We start from the raw sequence: 17,500 nt of genomic DNA, 5'->3' as shown, positions 1-17,500 counted from the left end.
AAGCGGTGGTGCTAGTGCTCGTGCAAACCCCCATACGCGCGCATGTGTGTGTGTACGTGTATGCGTGTCTGTGGCCGCATTTGGTTCTAGCACCTGCACACTGCCGTATTCCTTTCCTTGTGTTATACCCATGAAACTGCCCATGGTAAACTTCGGTGTTCAAGAGTTTAGATAATGTTCCCTGCGGTGTCATCTGTGGAGTGCCGTAATTGAATTTCGGGGGAGATACGGGCCGTGCTTGCGTTTCGGAATGTGCTTTTCATTACGTGAAATTGTGCGAAGGAAAAGTGGAGAAAAACATTTGAAACGGATTATTATTATTATCATCATTATTATTATTAAATGAAACTATGTTAGACCTTTTTAATATAGATTAAAAAGGTCTTTGGCAAATCCCCCAAAGACGACGGGAACAATACCACCATCTCACAAAGTGCAGCCAAAGTAGGTGACAAGACCGAACTCATAGATAAGCCCGAGCTCTATTCTAAAAAGGATGCTGAGGCCGGCAAAGCTCTCAAGGGGGAAGGACCTCCCTAGCCTTTGGGGAATGAGACACGTGGGAAGTGAAGTCGAAGGAAGTGGATTATGTATGGTATCCTTCTCGCCCCGCCCACTGCAAGGCCCTCAGCGTCTCCCCTGCTGGAAAGGAGGAGGCTGGGAGTGCCGCCCTAGTTGACCGCCCTTCAGTAAATTCTCGAAATTGTCGCAATCGAGGGCCGCCGCTGCCGACTCCACGCCTTTGTTGTATAAGCGAAGGGCTTTGTGATGTGTATTGGTGCAACAGCGTTCTCCGGCCTGGTATTTGTTGATTCGTGTTATTCGTGTGTGTGTGTTTTATTGCCTGCTGTTTCTCTTGTATCGGTGGGGTTTGACAAAGTTTCGATGTGCTATCGACTTTCCGAGGAAAGAATAACACGCGCATACAAATGTGTGTGTCTGTGTGTATGTGGAAAAAGAAAAGGAGGGGAATAAAAATACAAGTATATGTATATAGAAAATTATATTTTCGTGTGTATATATATATATATATATATATATATATATATATATATATGTATATATATGAATATATATATGCATATATACATATATATACATATATATAAACATATACATATATATGTATATACATACATATATATATGTATATATATATATATAAATACTTGTACTTCATATTTGATATATATATAATATATATATATATATATTTATTTATATGTGTGTGTATGTGTATGTGTGTGCGTGTATATAATTAACAGCATTCCTGGAAGCAAATAACCTTCTATCTAACACGCAACATGGATTTAGAAGTAAGCTATCTACCGAAACAGCATTACTGAAAATCACAAATGAAATTTATAGCAATATAGACAATAACCAAATAAACTTGCTCACTCTATGTGATTTGTCGAAGGCCTTTGACAGTGTTAACCATGAAATTTTTCTCAACAAGCTAAGAAATTACGGAAATGATAACTATTGGTTTAGAAATTACTTTCCGCCAGAACTCGTCTGTCAAAATACGTGAAAATCTATCATTAAAGCAACAAGACTCATTTGGTGTCCCACAAGACTCCATATTAGGCCCAATTTTATTTACTATATTTACCAAAAAACTGTCTTCTTATTCAGTACGCCGATGACTCTCAATTTCTTCATGTAGCCTTTGTAAACAATTTAAACGGATTAATAGAAAACACTAAACAGACTCTCACAGAAGCAAATGGTTACTTTGATAGAAATGGTCTGAAACTGAATCCACAGAAAACACTTATTCTATAGTTATATCCTCACAGATACAACTATAGAATTCGGAGGTTGCTACATTAAACCAAGCACCTCAAACAAAAATCTAGGAGTACACGTAGACAGATACATGACTTTTGAAACACATATTGACTACATTTACAGGAAAGTAATGGGCACCTTGATATACCTAAATCACATAAAAGACAGAAACAGAAACAAGAGTCACTATCGTACAAACACTATCCCTAAGTATTATCATCTACTGTCTAAACATCTAGGGTTCAAGAAGCAAAACACAAATACAAAAAACGCAAAAGCTACAAAACTTTGCTGCAAGAGTAGCAATAGGAAATGTATACAAATTCGACCACATAACACCACACAAAAAAACTAAAATGGTTAAATCCAACAAAAATACACTTATGACACAAGTATACTAATCCACAAAATTATACAAGGAAATTATCCATATTGGCTTTTACCTAAAAAAAAAAATAATAATAATAATAATAGCCAGTTAACAGAGTCCAAACTAGATAAAAATCATCTGTATATCAAAAGATCAAATACGAAAACAGGGCCAAGAAATGTACAGATGCGAGGACCATTGATCTGGAACCATCTGCCACAACATCTTAGAAATATTTCTAACCTAAATACATTTAAAAATAAAATTGAAAGAACATCTCCTGAATTATCAAAGGACATCAGGCGCTTGAACATCAAGCCAAACACGGTATTTAATATGTTGTCTTTGGTCACACTTGTACTCTATATTGTACTTTATAATACTATGTTATTATACAATGTAAATAGAATAACCATTGTAATTAATGGAATAAAATATTTTGAATTTGAATATATATATATAAATATATATATAATATATATATATATATATTATATATATATATATATATATATATATATAATATATATATATGTAATGTGTGTATGTGTGTGTGTGAGTGAGTGAGAGACAGACAGATGGAGAGAAAGAAAGAAAGAGAGAGAAGGATATTAAGATTCATTCCTATCGTTGCTCACTCGCCAGCTCTCCTTTCGTCACAGGTCACATCATGTAATCCCAGCATCACGTCACTCGATCTGGCCACAATTTTCCACGTGGTTAACAACTGCTGAAGTTGTTTTTCTTTCGTTGTTTTCTTAGACAGGAAATTGGATTGGGGCTCGGGGGAGGGGGAGGGGGAGGGGTAGGGGGTGGGGATCATCTTGTAGGGGTATATAATCCAGAGGTGTAGGTGAGGCTCTTTCGGGGGTCTCTGGCCTGGGGTCTTTCATGATTTGGGATCAAGTTGGCTGTAGTCATGAGAAGTCTACGTGAGTGTGTGTGTGTGTGTGTGTGTGTGTGTGTGTTTGTGTATGTATAGTGCAGTATAGTGTTCACATATAAATAGCAAAACAAAGCCTTATCAGATGTTCAGCGTTTGGGTGTGAATGCAAGACGCGGTGCTCTGTATCCGTAGCACAAGGGCTTGGCTAGATGGCAGTGTTTAACAGATGATGGACCAGTGTTTATTATTGCTGGCCGGAATGCTTGTAGTCTCCCGTTAAGTTTACTTGTTGCTGGTCTTTTTTTGCTTGGGTGCACTTTGCTTATTGAGTTGCATTGGAGTTAATTACATTAATTTTCCTGTACTATTTCGAAATTGTTTATTCAGCTCTTTAAAACGCAGTTGTCAGACAACGAAGCAAAGTAATCCTGTTTATGAAGCATCAAAGTGTTAAACAGAAATAGGAATGATTTGAAAAAGGGAAAAAAGGAAGCAAAAACGCCTTTGACTGGACTCCTTTGAATGTTTTAGTTATTTTTTCATTGTATATTTACCGACTTCAATAAAACAGTAAAAAATAAATAGAAAAACATATGCTTTGTGATCTGTTAAAGCGCTAATCAGTAGGTGAGAAAGTGACCATGACCTGTAGCTTGATATCTCTCACAGTGTTGTTATTGTTGATAATAATATTGCTTATATCTATGTTGATACAACAATTATTTCATTTTTATCTTCCCTTCTTATGCCTCGTATTATCCCCCGCTGCCCTGTATTTTCCTCCTTCCTGAATCCATTCTGCTTTTGATGATAATACAAAGGCAGGGGGAAGGGCCAACTCCGAATGGAAACCTGCGGAATATGTTAGAAAGATTACTAAAACGAGAAGGAAAAAGAAAATGAAAAAATGAGGCACAAAGAAACTCGACCCCCCCTTCCCCTCAACCAAAAAAATAACGTAAACAAAGAGATTGTTTTTTTTTTCTTTGTAACGATGCTACACATTTTCCCATTATTTATTTGTACGATTTTGAAAATGGGTTTGTTGCAAGCTGTTCGTTGTTACTCTTGTTGCTAACTCGAATTATCGTTGCAATCCGTATTGAATGATCAGGATAATATTGATAGAGATTCTGATTGCAAAGAAATGTGATAGTTAGGAGAACACTATAAAAAAAATCGTTTTTGGGAGTATTTGAACAGACATTTCAACATCGTTTTTTTTTTTTCTCTCTCTTTTTTTTTTTTTTTTTTTCTTTTTTTTTTTCTTTAATTAGTCATGTTCTTTATAACGATGTGATTTCCCTTTTTATTGTTTTCTGTTTGATTATCATAAAAACATAATACCGTGTTTCTTTTCTTCTGACAGCTGTATTTTGCTTATATTTTTTTCTCTCTCTCTGTTCATCACCTCCTCCTCGCATCTCATTGTTCTTCTCTTCTTTATTTTTTCTCCTCCTCCAACATTCCCCTCCTTCTTCATTCATCGCCTCTCCTTTATCTTTCTCCTCTATTTTTGGTTCTCCTTTTCCCCCACGTCTTCCCTTCGTCCTCTTCTTTCCTCCTCATCCCCTTCTTTTCCCTTCCTTCCTTAACCCTCTCCTCCTCTTCCTCCAGTGCTCCTCCTCTTCCTCTTCCTCCTCATCTCCTCCACCTCTTCTCCCCATCCTCTTCCTCTCTTCCCCCCTTATCCTTTCCTTCCCCGTTATTCCTGTTCTTATTACAATACCTCCCTCTCTTCCGGAAACATTTTATCACTTGGCCCAATTTTAGCTTCGTCTTCCTTGTCAAAGTAATTCGTTTGACCAAAGTTACTTACTCTAGTTTGGGACGTGCGAGCGCATCACTTTTTTTTTCCACCTTTCTCTTTCCTCGTTTCTTTCTCCTCGATTTTTTTTCGGCTTTTTTTTCTCCTGGTTATTTGCTTTCGGTCAGCTGTTGTTGTTGTAGTAGTTGTTTTTATTTATTATTATTAGTGTTATTATTACCATCATTTTTATCATTGTTATTGTTATTATTGTTATTACTAATATTACTATTATTAGTAGTGGTAGTATCATTAGGGTAGTATCTAGTTATTGGCACAAATATTGCGTTATCTTCAACTGTATAAGAGATTTTAGAACAGCAGGGTACATTTTTCGAAAAACGATATTTTCATAGCTAAAAAAAGACATGACCTTTTGTTGTGATAAAAAAAGGGTTTGCTTTTAAAGAAATAAGAAAAGTTTTACCCTCAACCCCATTGGGCTCTTAACCCCGTGTGATAACAGTTTACACAACTTTTGGAATCATACAAGCAAACATCACACGTAATCAGTAAACAGAGCCAGTCGGAGGGAGAAAAAAAAAATCTTTTTTTTGTTTTTTTTTTTTCTTTTTTCTTTTTTTTTTGGAATGAGGAAGAAAACTAAAATTGTAGGTGTTTGTTGAGACTAGCGGCGGATGGTAAAGCTACAGTTTGCCAGTAGTCTTGTATTGATGTATACAATATGATGATATGATTATTTTTTTTATTATTATTATTAATGATATTGGTAATGTTGGATATTTTCTTCTGGAAACGAAAAATAACCGAGATATATTATTTTGAAAATAATTAAAAACGATTAACGGGAGAGATGATTCCACCGTCTTAACAAACATCTGACTGAAAAATATCGGCTCTGCGCATGCGCCAACCTCCCCCGCGGAAATGCAAAAAAGTATTGATAGGCGGCAATACTGTCACGTGATAATAATAGCACCAATAGGGAAACAATAGGTCTAACCGACAGAATGATCGACCAATCACAGACAATTGACCATAGAGTCTGGGTCTTTGCTTGAATTTCAAAATCAGTTTCGAGATGGCTGCATTGTGTGCAAGATGTGGGTACACTCCGTGGGAATTCATAAACGTTTTTTATAAAGATAACGCTACATCACTGAAATTATTACGTGACCACGGTGCTCAGCCAATGGAAATGGAGTGCAAAAACTGTGAATTACAACCCGGCCCCTCACACGCCTCCAATTAAGGTATGAAGTGGTAACATTCGAAGATAAAAGTCAGTCGCTACGAAGTGCCCTTGGCTAGGGCAGGCTAAAATCGGTCATTGAAAGTGAACCTGCCACGCAGTGGTTAAATAAGGGGGGGTCCAGGAGGGGGCGAAGCCCCCCCTTGGCTAGGGCAGACCAAAAATCGGTCAGTTCCGTGGTCGGTGGTGGACGTTCGTTTTGAAAAGTTACCGGCCACGCAGTGGCCTTAAAAGTGGGGGGGGTCCATGGGTGGGCGAAGCCCCCCCCCTTGGCTATGGCAAACCCAAAAACTAGGTTAGGTTAGGTTTATGGGTTGGGTTTGATTACGCAAAAAGCCCTTTAAATTTCGCTCCAGAAATCGTTAGTTCCGTATCGACGGTGGCGCGCCCGATGGAAATGAGTAACGAAACTGTACAAAACAGAACGAAAACTACCAGAAAAAATATCGTGTCGTGCCTAGAGGTTTGGTTGCGTCTTTATCCAAATTTACCATGATATTACCATCATTACAGCTTTGTCGTAATATAACAGTAACAGCTGATGTTAGTGAGAATAACTATTTTGCTGATGATAGTGATGATGTTGACTTGATATCCTCATTTGCACACCATATCCCTGGCATTCCCATCCTCCTCCCCATCCCCCCAAAATTCCTGCCATTCCTAAAGAAAATATTCATAGCGCCGTTTCCCCTTCGACTTTCTTTGGCCGATTCAGGACGTCGTTTCCTTCGCCGCAGACCGTACGATCGTCTTCAAGAAGGTTCTTTTGACAGTTACTGTTACCATGCGTTATATTTTGTTTGGGTGACAGGGTGGATTTTCTGGTGCACGTGTTTTGTTGGTGCTTATGGCGGTGTTTTGTTGTTGTTGATTCGTGTGTGTGTGTGTGTGTGTGTGTGTGTGTGTGTGAGTTAGTTAATGTGTGGTTAGTATGGTGGGTATGTGTCGTGTTTTTGCATTTTATCAACACAGAAAAATACGAATTTCAGTAAAATAGGGAACATTCAAGAAGTGCCCATTTTACCTAATAGTCTATCTATCCAACTTCTGTCAATAAATTTCCGAAGGTAAGCGAAAGAAAATGAAAAAAGTTACCAACACTATGCCTGACCTTTGTTAACGCCGGCCGATGAATCATCGCGTGATGGTCCGAACTGCAGGTGGTTGTGGCAGAGAGGGATGATGGCCTATGCAGAAAGAGAGAGAGACCGAAAATATGCAAATACGATAGTCCATAACTCGAGTGTCTTCTGTTAGGCATTCGCGGGTGGTGACGACGGAGGCTTGGGAGAATTGAAGGAAAAAATGTTTGAATTATGTGGCAAGCGTCGTTTTTAGCTTGTGTAGATATTTTAGGACAGATTTGGTCTGTATTTTTGCTCTCTTTCTCTCTCTCCTTCTGTCTGACTTTTTTCCCCCCTCTCTCCACTCTCACCCATTCACTCACCCACTAGCCTCTGAATGGTTCTTCTCTCACAGTCGAAAATATGTAGCTGTAACTCTTCACTCCACTTAAAATTTCTCTTTTTTTGCCGTTCCATATTTCCCCCCATTTTCTCTCCTAATAGATACCACCAGTACTTCTCTGTGAAAAAAAGGTTCTTTTTTCTTTAAGAGGATGCTTTTTCGGGAAACTTCTTGATGCCAAGAGACGGTACACGCTTAGAGTAACCATATGCCAAAGAATTTATTTCAGCAAACGAAATCGATATAAATACTTTCGAAACATCCGTGCTCTATCGTTTAACATTCTGCATTGACAGAAATATGCTCGTTTCCCCTTCAATGGCTTCAGCCCCAAATGTAAGTAAAGAAAACGAGATGCAGGTAGATATCAGAGTCGCACCTGAGGGGAAATGTCTGGTTCGGATTTACAGAGCTACGGGAGTGTGATAAGTTGAGGGGAGGGGGAGGGGGAGGGAGGTACGTATGCCAACTTCTCCTTGCTATGTATCCATTTAGTTTTGTTAGTAGTTGATAGTAGTAGTATTTAACTTCTGTTTGCTTTGTATAGTTTTGTTCTTGCTATTTTTTCCTTCTGTCTTTCTCCACTCTTGATATATTCTGCTTCATTTCTTTGCTCCTTTCATCTTACCTACTTCCTCCTCACAATCCATTCTCATGTTGCTATTTCTCCTCCTCCTCCCCCTCCTGCGTCATCCCCTCAACTTTTGTTCAGTTCAAAGGACTTGTCTCCTCCCCCCTCTTAATATCCCTCCCATCCTCCCTCCCTCCTTACGCTGCACTCTCCCCTTCCCACCCTCCTACACCTCCTCCCTCCTCCGTCCTCCCCCTTCATCCCCCTTCCTCTCCCCCTCGCCTACTTTTCTTCTCTCCCTCCTACTCTTCCTCCCTCTTACCCTCTCCCCTCCTTGCTACTTTCCCTCCCATATACCCCCCTTGCCCTCCTTACCTCCCTCCCACCATCCTCTCCTCGCGTATTCTTTCCCTCCCTTCCCCCCTCCCCCTCCCTGTCCTACTCTCCCCTCCAACCCCCCCCCCATTCTGTTTTTTTCACTCTCCCTTCCCCCCTTACTCTCTCCATCTCTCTCTCTCTCTCTCTCTCTCTCTCTCTCTCTCTCTCTCTCTCTCTCTCTCTCTCTCTCTCTCTCTCTCTCTCTCTCTCTCTCTTTGTCTCACTCACTGACTCACTAACTCCTCTCTCTCTCTCTCTTTTCCATCCCTCTCCTTCCCTTTGTACCTACATCCCTCTCCTTTCCACCCACCTGTGTGTACTCCACATACCCCATGCGGAGGAAGTCAAAGTGAATTCTTTCCATTCATTTATTTCCACCGATCTTTGGAAAGGTATGTGTAATTTGCCCGCCGCTCGGAGGGATAAAGGGTTTCTATTGTGTGAAAAGGACGGAATTTATTTATCATTATTATTTTTGTTATTATCGTTATCGTTTATTATGATCATTATTGTTATTATTTTCAATTAATTTTACTATTATTATTATCCGGTATTTTATTATTATTGTCATCACTGATATTTTAAATGTGCCATACTGGCACAGGGTAACATTGCAGCCGCTGCAGGTGGTCTATTTTACTTTCCTTTTCTCATTATGCCGGCACATCCTCTTCCGCCCGTACTTTAGGGCTGGAGTTCGGCTTCTTGCTATGTGCCATCGTTCTCTGAGAGATAGTGTTTGGTAGAGACCGTGGATGGGCACCTTTCACGGATTTCTTTCCTGTTGGTGCTACGAGAGAATGGTTCCATGTTTGAATAACACTTACATTAAGGTAATTATAGTGATTATGATCATTTCCACCATCTTACACTAAATATGGCTAAAAAACAATTGGTAAAAACAAAGATTTTCCCGCGTCGGCCCGTTCACGTTCACCCGCATCCAACGGGATATGATATATATTGAGATATAGATTTATAGATATTGTTTGATTTATTTATTCATATATATATATAAATATATATATATATAACCACAAAACCGTGAAAATAAAGATCACGAACAAGGACACCCACGTGCCGTCCTGGTTATTATTACCAGAACTTTTATATTGCGTGCCATACCGTTATTCCTTTCATTTCGGATTTTAGTGCTATTTCCTCTCCTTTCTGCTCAGCGGTGACAGTCCAAATAGCCGGGGAGACGATCAGCGATTAGTTAATAGCCTAATTACGGGGTCGGTATCAAACTGAAATTGTCTTTTTTATGTTTGTTAGCAATTTGTATTTGTCGGACACGTGGCAGGCTCGAGGAATGAAAACGTATTTGCAATTTAATTTCGTTTGTTTTGTCTGTTTACGTGGTGGTTGTATTTGCTTCGCTGTACATTTCACTTTTTCGACTCATTCGTTTAATGTTATCTTTTGTTTGTTTTAAAATCTTGGCTAGGTAGGGATTTTACTCTTGTTTCTGTCTTTTCTAGAAACATGTATTGTTGCAATCTTGTTTGATGAACAACATTTTGTGTTAGTGTGTGTTTATGTATGTATGTATATATGTATATGTATGTATATATATATATATATATATATATATATATATATATATATATATATATATATATATATATATACACACACATTACAATTCTTGTTATCATGCCTACTCACACACTTCCACTCCCCCTCACAGACAAACACATTCACACATACAAACGGACAGACGCGAAAACGACCGGAACCTAACACCGACTTGTTTCGATTTTATATCAGAGTCACGAATCCCATTAACTGTAATGAAATCGTCAATGACCGTCCAAAACCATCCGAAGAGAGATGACGAGGGAGCATTACATACAAACTCAGCGATCTATTTAGGATGCGGAGTAAGCATTTATTGACAACCCGATGCTGAGGGAGTAGATGGTTGTATTGTATTTGCATTTGTGATCCGGTTTGACATGGAGCTGGAGAAGCTGGAGAAGGGGCAGAATGATGCGGTTTTGTTTCCTTTATGTGGTGAATGTGTATATGATGTTATTAAATGATTATTGTGATAGTAGTCATACTATTGTTTCTTTTGCCTTTTTTTTTAGGATTAAAACTGTAGTTAGTAATTTCATTGTCAATCCTCGACATAACTATCTTTAGAATAATAATTCAAATTATTACACTTAACAATGTAATTAACCAATTCTCGTTTTACTTAAACCATTTCTTGCAATTGCCATCAGTGTCACTTTCACAATAATTAGCGATTGACTGACATGCAGAGGGGGCAGGGAGGGAGACCCAGATAGAGCAACATCCCAATCGAATATTTCTTCGCGCCTGAAATTTATATCCTCTGATACTGATGACTTTAGGTGTAGAGACTCCGTCGAGTTATAAGTTAGATTCGATTGATCCGTTTTTGTCGGTTGTTTGGATGAGTTAGACTCTGTATGCTGGTTGGTGTGGTTTTGCTTTGTTGCAGTCGGTGTCGGGATAATAGTGTTATCCAATAGTCGTTCTTTGACTGATCCTATGTAAAGGTATGTTTATCCTATTATTATTAGCATTAGTATTATCGTTACTATTGTTTTCTTTTTTTCGTTTTTTTTTATATGGAACTAGTAAACATTAGCGCTCCTATCACACCGAACCGAGCGAGGTGTGGGTCGCGGAATATGGGTAACTGGCACCTCCCGTGACGATGCAGGTGCCTCGCGTGGTGAGAGAACCTCGGCCTATTTTGACACATGTGCCTCTCTCATTAGGGCTTATTTCTGTCCAGAATAGAACTACGTTTTCAACCCTACAGAAGGTTGAGGGCTTGGCTTGTCTTTCCTTCCCGGGGAGTTGCGCAATACAGGTGCCAGCTTCGTGATTATTTTTTCCCACTTTCTCGACGTCAATAATTTTGTAATTGGTAATATGATGCTGGTGTCGTTAGGGTTCCATTTTTTTACTTCTTTTCCGGATGGAAGCTGATGTTAAAATGCGAGGTGTCAACTCTTCTGTTAATTTTTTTTTCTTTATTTTCATTTTGATAAGTTCAATCAGGCATTTATTATTTTTTTTAACGTGTGGACATTCGTGGATTTTCTAACTGTGATTTTAATTGAGGAAATAGAGTGACTCACACTTCACTTCCCCTCTTTCACGTCCAGTAATGAGTGACCACATTGAACTTAATAGGCACCAGCATCATTAAGGGACCGTTGACCTCAATGAAGTGTCATTAATTTGCTTATAACTTTAATTGTATTAAAAAAAAAGTAAGTGTGAATATTCTTACTTGCAACCCAGGTTCAAATTCCGCTGGTTCGAATTGCAGATCGACAATGAGATTCAACATCCCTTTCAGACCCTCGACATAAGCAGAGCATCATCATTAAACTCATCTGCCGAGAGTCATAGAGGCGAACCATCGTCTCTGAACGCCCCACCCCTCCCCCCACCCCACTGGCTGTCTCATTTCCACTTGTTGCCCTCCACTTTCTGGCATTCTCTCTATCTCTTTCTCCTTCTCTTTCTCTCTCTCTATCTTTCTCTCTCCTTCCCTCCCTCTCTCTCACTGTTAGATTCTGGTTGTTTGTTATAGTTATTATTATTGTTGTCATAATTGTTATTGTTAACAAATTTTAAAAATAAAGTGGTTTGTAGTAGTAGTGCTTGTGCCATTAGTATAGTAGTAGTAATAATTATAATAGATAAATAGATTGACAGATAAAGAAATACTCATGTTTACCAATACTAATTAGTATATACTGCATCTGCTTTTGACTTCGCTTTAGATTCATTAAAATACTTATTTCTCCCCCAACTATGTAAGAGGCTTTATCTACTCCTCTAGGCAAAGGCTACTCCAACAGACCATGTAATGAGATCTGGCTAATTCTAAGCTCTTGCTTGATGCCGGCATTTCCCTTTGAAAGACCCTTCGCTCCGTGTGCTGTGCAACCCCGACTGTAGAAGTGGAGCGGGAGATTTAAGCGTTCTGCTATTTAGGGCTAATTATTTTGATTAGTTGTTAATTTGGCGTTTTCTTAGCGCTATTACTCACACATTTTAGTTTGTTTTTTCCCCTCTTTAGACGATAGATTGATGCCCTTTCATTGGGATAAAATGGCGTCCTCACTCATCTGTATCCCCCACAGGCACAGTAGGTTGTAGGTGAAACCAGTGTGTAAGTGCAATATCTTAGACGTCTTGCCTTTGAATGTGTTGCGCCTCGACGCTTTAAAGCAGCCTTTTTCGAACGATTTTCATGGGGTATGCTAAAATGCAGAGGTGCTCGTTACGAGTCGTTGAGCTTCGTAATTTTGCAAAGATGCGAGGTGTTCTGCCTCCGAGAGCTGGCGTTCGTTATACTAGAGGTGCTTTCTTTGGTCCATTCGGTGTTCGTCTTCTTTCGTTTGTCTTTGAATTTGCTTTGTTTGCCTCACGTCCGTGTCGCTTGTCTTTTGTTTGTTCAGAATCGGCTCAATTTTGCTTCAAAGCTTCTCTCTCTCTTTTTTTGAGCAGATTCAGTTGCCTCTAATTCCGTCTTTGCCTCTGACCCAGTTTTCTATGTCTTCATCCAATTGGATTTCTGGAAGGTTCGTAAACTCTCTTGAAAAAGAAACGAATATTCTGTTTAGTTCCCCCTCGCTTTGATCTTTTCCTCTCTTTCTCTCCTTTCCTTTCCCTTCTCTCTTTTCCTCTCCTATTTTCCTTTCCTATCCTCCTCTCTTTTCCTTTCCTATCTCTCCTCTCTTTTCGTCTCTTGTTCTCCTAGCTAACTTTTTTCTTGCTCCCTTCTTGTCACAGTAACGAGTGCAAGTGTACATGATAAATAAAAATAAACTTTATATGTCCTTTCATACAAGGAATATGAAAGGACATATTTTAAAAAAAATGCATTTGGCTGTGAAATCTGGGTTTGCCAATACTGTTTCCCTTTCTCTCTCTCCTCTTTTCTCCTTTCCTCTCCCACTCCCTTCTCCCTCCCTCCTTCCCTTCCCTCTGTCTGTCTGTCTGTCTGTAAATTGTGATAAAAGGAAAAGTGCTCAAAGAAAAGAAAAAAAAGAAAACGAAAACTACGTCCAAAGTTACGTAGTTAAATTTCCGCCGAGGGAACACGTGGAATCCCAGGAATGGCAAGATTATTCCTAGTGGGTCGGAAGGAAGAAAAGATAATAAAAAAAGATGCTGTGTAAGAGAAAAAAGAGTTTGAGTGAAATATCGTGCGATGTTTAGTGACAAGGTCGGTGGAAGGTGTAAAGTATTGTAATAGGATTCACGCACATAGGGACTGCCACGAATGTTAGGGTTTTTTAGGGGAACGAAAGTAGACCTGAGATACCTTTTTCCCTAGCCTACGAGATGGGTTATTTTTACTGCTCTCTTATTTCACTTTATATTCTATTTTTCATCTCTCTCTCTCTCTCTCTCACTCACTCTTTCTCCTCCCCTATCTCTCCTCCTCCTCCTCCTCTCTCTCCTCCTCCTCTCTCTCCTCCTCCTCCTCCTCTCTCTCCTCCTCCTCCTCTCTCTCCTCCTCCTCCTCCTCCTCCTCTCTCTCCTCCTCCTCCTCCTCCTCTCTCTCTCCTCCTCCTCCTCATCTCTCTCTCCTCCTCCTCATCTCTCTCTCCTCCTCCTCATCTCTCTCTCGCCCTCTCACTCCCTCTCTCTCTCTCGCCCTCTCACTCTCCTCTGGCCCTCTCTTTCTCACTCTCCTCTGGCCCTCTCTTTCTCACTCTCCTCTGTCTCTCTCTTTCTCTCTCTCTCAGTGTGTGTGTGTGCGTGTGCACACATACCACCTCCTCCTACTATCACCTCATCTCTTTGCACTCCTTTCTTCTCCCCTCTCCTCTATTCTCCCTTTCCCTCCTTTCCATTGGCCCATTCCCTCCCCTCTATTCTCCCTTTCCCTCCCCTCCATTATCCTCTTCCTTCCCCTTTATTCTCCCTTCCACTCCCCTCTATTTTCTCCTCTCTCGCTCTTTATCTGTTGTCTTCCAGCTTCTATGACGGCAATATGGAGGCCATTTCTCTCAATTAAGAGTTGATCCTTTTATTTTGTCTTTTTACGCCTTTAATCTTTTAATCTAAGGTATTTATTTTCTCTCTAGTAAAAACTTCTTCCTTTCATTTACCTTAAGTTTTAAAAACTTGTTGAAAAAGGGAAAGGAGAGAACTGTAGTTACGTAACAAAATAACAGGGATATTGTAGGGGGCGGGGGGGGGTTGAAGATCACCTCCTTACTTCACACTTTCCAACCTTCTATCCCTCCCTCTCGGATTCCCTCCTCCCTCCCTCCCTTCTTCCCCCCTCCCTCGCTCCCTCCCTTCTTCCCTTCCCTTTCCCTTCTGCCCTCCCCCTTCCCTTCTGCCCTCCTCCCCCTCCTTCCCTTCTTCTCTCCCCCCTCCCTCTCTTTTCCCTCCCCCGCACCCTTCTTCCCTCCTCCTCACCTCCCTCTCTCCTTTCCCCTCCCTTCCTCCCTCCCTTCTTTCCCTCTCCTCCTCACTCTCCTCCTCCCACCCTTCTTCCCACCTCCCTCCCTCCCTCACTCACTCCGTCACTCCCTCACTCCCTTCCAACCCCCAACTTCATCGGAGGATCCATCGAGGTTTCTTGTCGATTTATATGCATATAGGATCCGGTCGAGGGATATTTGTGTACGTCCGAACAGCTGTCGATGGAGTGTTATTTTACTCTTGTTTCTCGACGAAAGATTCTGAGAGAGAGGGGGGGGCGATAGATTGACTGCAGTAGTATGTGCGTGTGTTAGTGCGCTTACATATATATACAGTATATATATGTGTGTGTGTGTGTGTGTAAATGTGAGCTTTCAAAAAGTTATCACGCGTTAGACCATTCTCTCAACAACGCCTGGCTGCTTTACCTGGCTAATGTTATGCAAATGAGTTACCCGAAAGTTCGAAAAACTCTTCGGCGGTTCAGTGACAGCTATTGAGCAAAGAGTGGATACACCTGTCGACGTTAATGCGACAGGGCTTTCGGACGAGGGACAGTTACTCGAAATTTATAGCTTGAGTTTCGGACGAGTTCATTAAGTGAAGTCGACGACAAAGCATTCGGACGCGGGGTTTCTTTTAAGCGGTCGCAGCGGAATCGGAGAAAGGGTTCTGGCCGTTTCACTTCGAGGCGAGACAAGAGGGAGGGCCTTGTTACCTGCCCTTTGTCTAAGACCGATTTAAGATGGAAGTGTCATTTTTGTTATGATATTTATCAAACTCTTCGACTAATCATTTTTAAACGTAATAATCCATCACTTAAAACAAATAGAATCCACTGTTCGGGTTTGCAATAGGTAAGTATAAAAAGTTATTCAAGGTCGATTATTCGTACACCCAGTGTGATTAATCAGACTATCTTATGAATAGCATTAAGTCAGTTGTTGATTTAGATTAGATATGTTAATTTGCTCTGAATGGTCTTGGATTTATGGAATTATAATATGTTCACGCTTCTGTGTATGTCGTGGGAATTTCTGAAGTATATGTTAACTTTGAGAGTGTGGGTATTGTGTGTGTTTGTATGTATGCATGTATATGAGAGAGAGGAAGAAAGAAAGAGAAAAAGAAGAGCCATGCCTTGTATGCATTTATTTTCTCATTCTGGTCTGTATTGTTGTTCCTCCTTGCCCTCGCCCGTTTTCCTCTTTCATCTTTTGTTCTCCGTCTTCCTCCCCTTCCTCCTCCTCCTCCCCTCCCCTCCCTTCCCTCTTCCCCCTCCTTACCTTCCTCTCCATCCTGTTTCCCTTCCTCTTTCTCCTCCTCACCTTCCTCTCCCTCCTCTTTCCCTTCCTCTTCCTCCTCCTCACTTTCCTCTCCCTCCTCCCTTCGTCTTCCTCCTTTTACCCTTCCTCTTCCTCCTCCTCATCATCATTATCTCCCACTTCCACTTCAACTTTCTCCTCTTCTTCCTCTTCCCCTTGCACTTCGCACGCAAGCCGGCATGCGTGTTTGTGTGTGTCTGGACATCATCTCGAGGGGAAAAAAAAAACTTCCTTTCATCCTCCATTATTGACTCTCCGACCTCGCTCTTTCCCTTGTATTGTTTCTGCCTTCTTCTGTTCTTCATTCTTGTCTTTTTCTTCTCTTCTCGCAACTGCTCTTCATCCTGCGTCTCCTTCCCTCCTCCTTCCACCCACCCTCTCTCCCCTCTTCTACTTTCCCCGCCCTTCTCTTTCCCTTCTCCACACTTCCATGCTTTCCTCTCTCCCTCCCCACCTGCCTTCCATTCCCTCTACTCTCTTCGCCCCTCCTCTCCCTCCCCCTTCCCCCCACTTTCACTCTCTCTGCCCCTCCTCCCCCTTCCTCCCCACCACCACCCACTTCCCCCTACACCCATTACCTCCCCCACTCCACCCACACATGCGGGTATATATCTCTCTTCCTAGAAAATTGACTCTGAGTTGTTTTAGGAACGGGCAAGTGAGCATATTTCCAAACAACCTGCTCATATTTTTCGCTATTTTCATTGATAGTAATTGTTTTGCTATTGTTTCGTGTCGATATTTGTCTTCTCATCTGGTCATCACTATTATCACTGCCACTATCATTATCATATCATCCCAGAGGGGGGGGGGGGGTGGGGGGGGGGGGGGGGGGGGGGGGGGGGGGGGGGGGGGGTTAAATTGGGGGGGGGGGGGGGGGGGGGGGGGGGGGGGGTTAAAAATTTATTACATCCGTTATGACACACATGATCTCCACCATCATTACTACAACCATAATTATTTCCATCACCACTATTACTAACACACTTATCTCTCCATCATATTCATCATCATCACTGTTACCATCAACATTACCTTCACCACCATCACAACCAACACCATCGCCAACAACTTAATATCACTACCATCACCACCCTTCCAACGCTACCACCATTACCTGAAAGAAGTAGTCTGATGCGATCCATGAATCAACATCTCATGATTCGACCAACCCAAAGCATCATGAATCGAAAGTGGTTCATAAAATTTTCACCAGTGATTTTAATCCTTTACTGTTGGTAG

The 17,500-nt window shown here is 40.9% G+C and overlaps 1 protein-coding gene across 5 annotated transcripts in view; it reads left to right on the top strand.

The window, feature by feature from the left end:
• The first annotated feature begins 3 nt into the window (after positions 1 to 3).
• The window catches only part of Mctp (multiple C2 domain and transmembrane region protein), an 81,552-nt gene continuing 64,055 nt past the window's right edge, over positions 4 to 17,500 (top strand). For 4 of the 5 annotated variants that reach the window (XM_086541665.1, XM_086541664.1, XM_086541662.1 and 1 more), the window contains exon 1: positions 5 to 145. In XM_086541665.1, the coding sequence (XP_086397791.1) occupies positions 131 to 145 (15 nt within the window). In that variant the 5' untranslated portion in view covers positions 5 to 130. Of the gene's footprint in view, positions 146 to 17,500 lie in introns of all 5 variants that reach the window. The other variant, XM_043016389.2, reaches the window with a different exon arrangement.

This window comes from Penaeus japonicus, unplaced genomic scaffold (assembly GCF_977035675.1).
Source record: "Penaeus japonicus unplaced genomic scaffold, GWHDUDI00000001_assembly GWHDUDI00000011, whole genome shotgun sequence".
Taxonomy (NCBI): domain Eukaryota; kingdom Metazoa; phylum Arthropoda; class Malacostraca; order Decapoda; family Penaeidae; genus Penaeus; species Penaeus japonicus.
The sequence above is the reverse complement of the archived record's forward strand: the minus strand, read 5'-3'. Positions and strand labels throughout refer to the sequence as shown.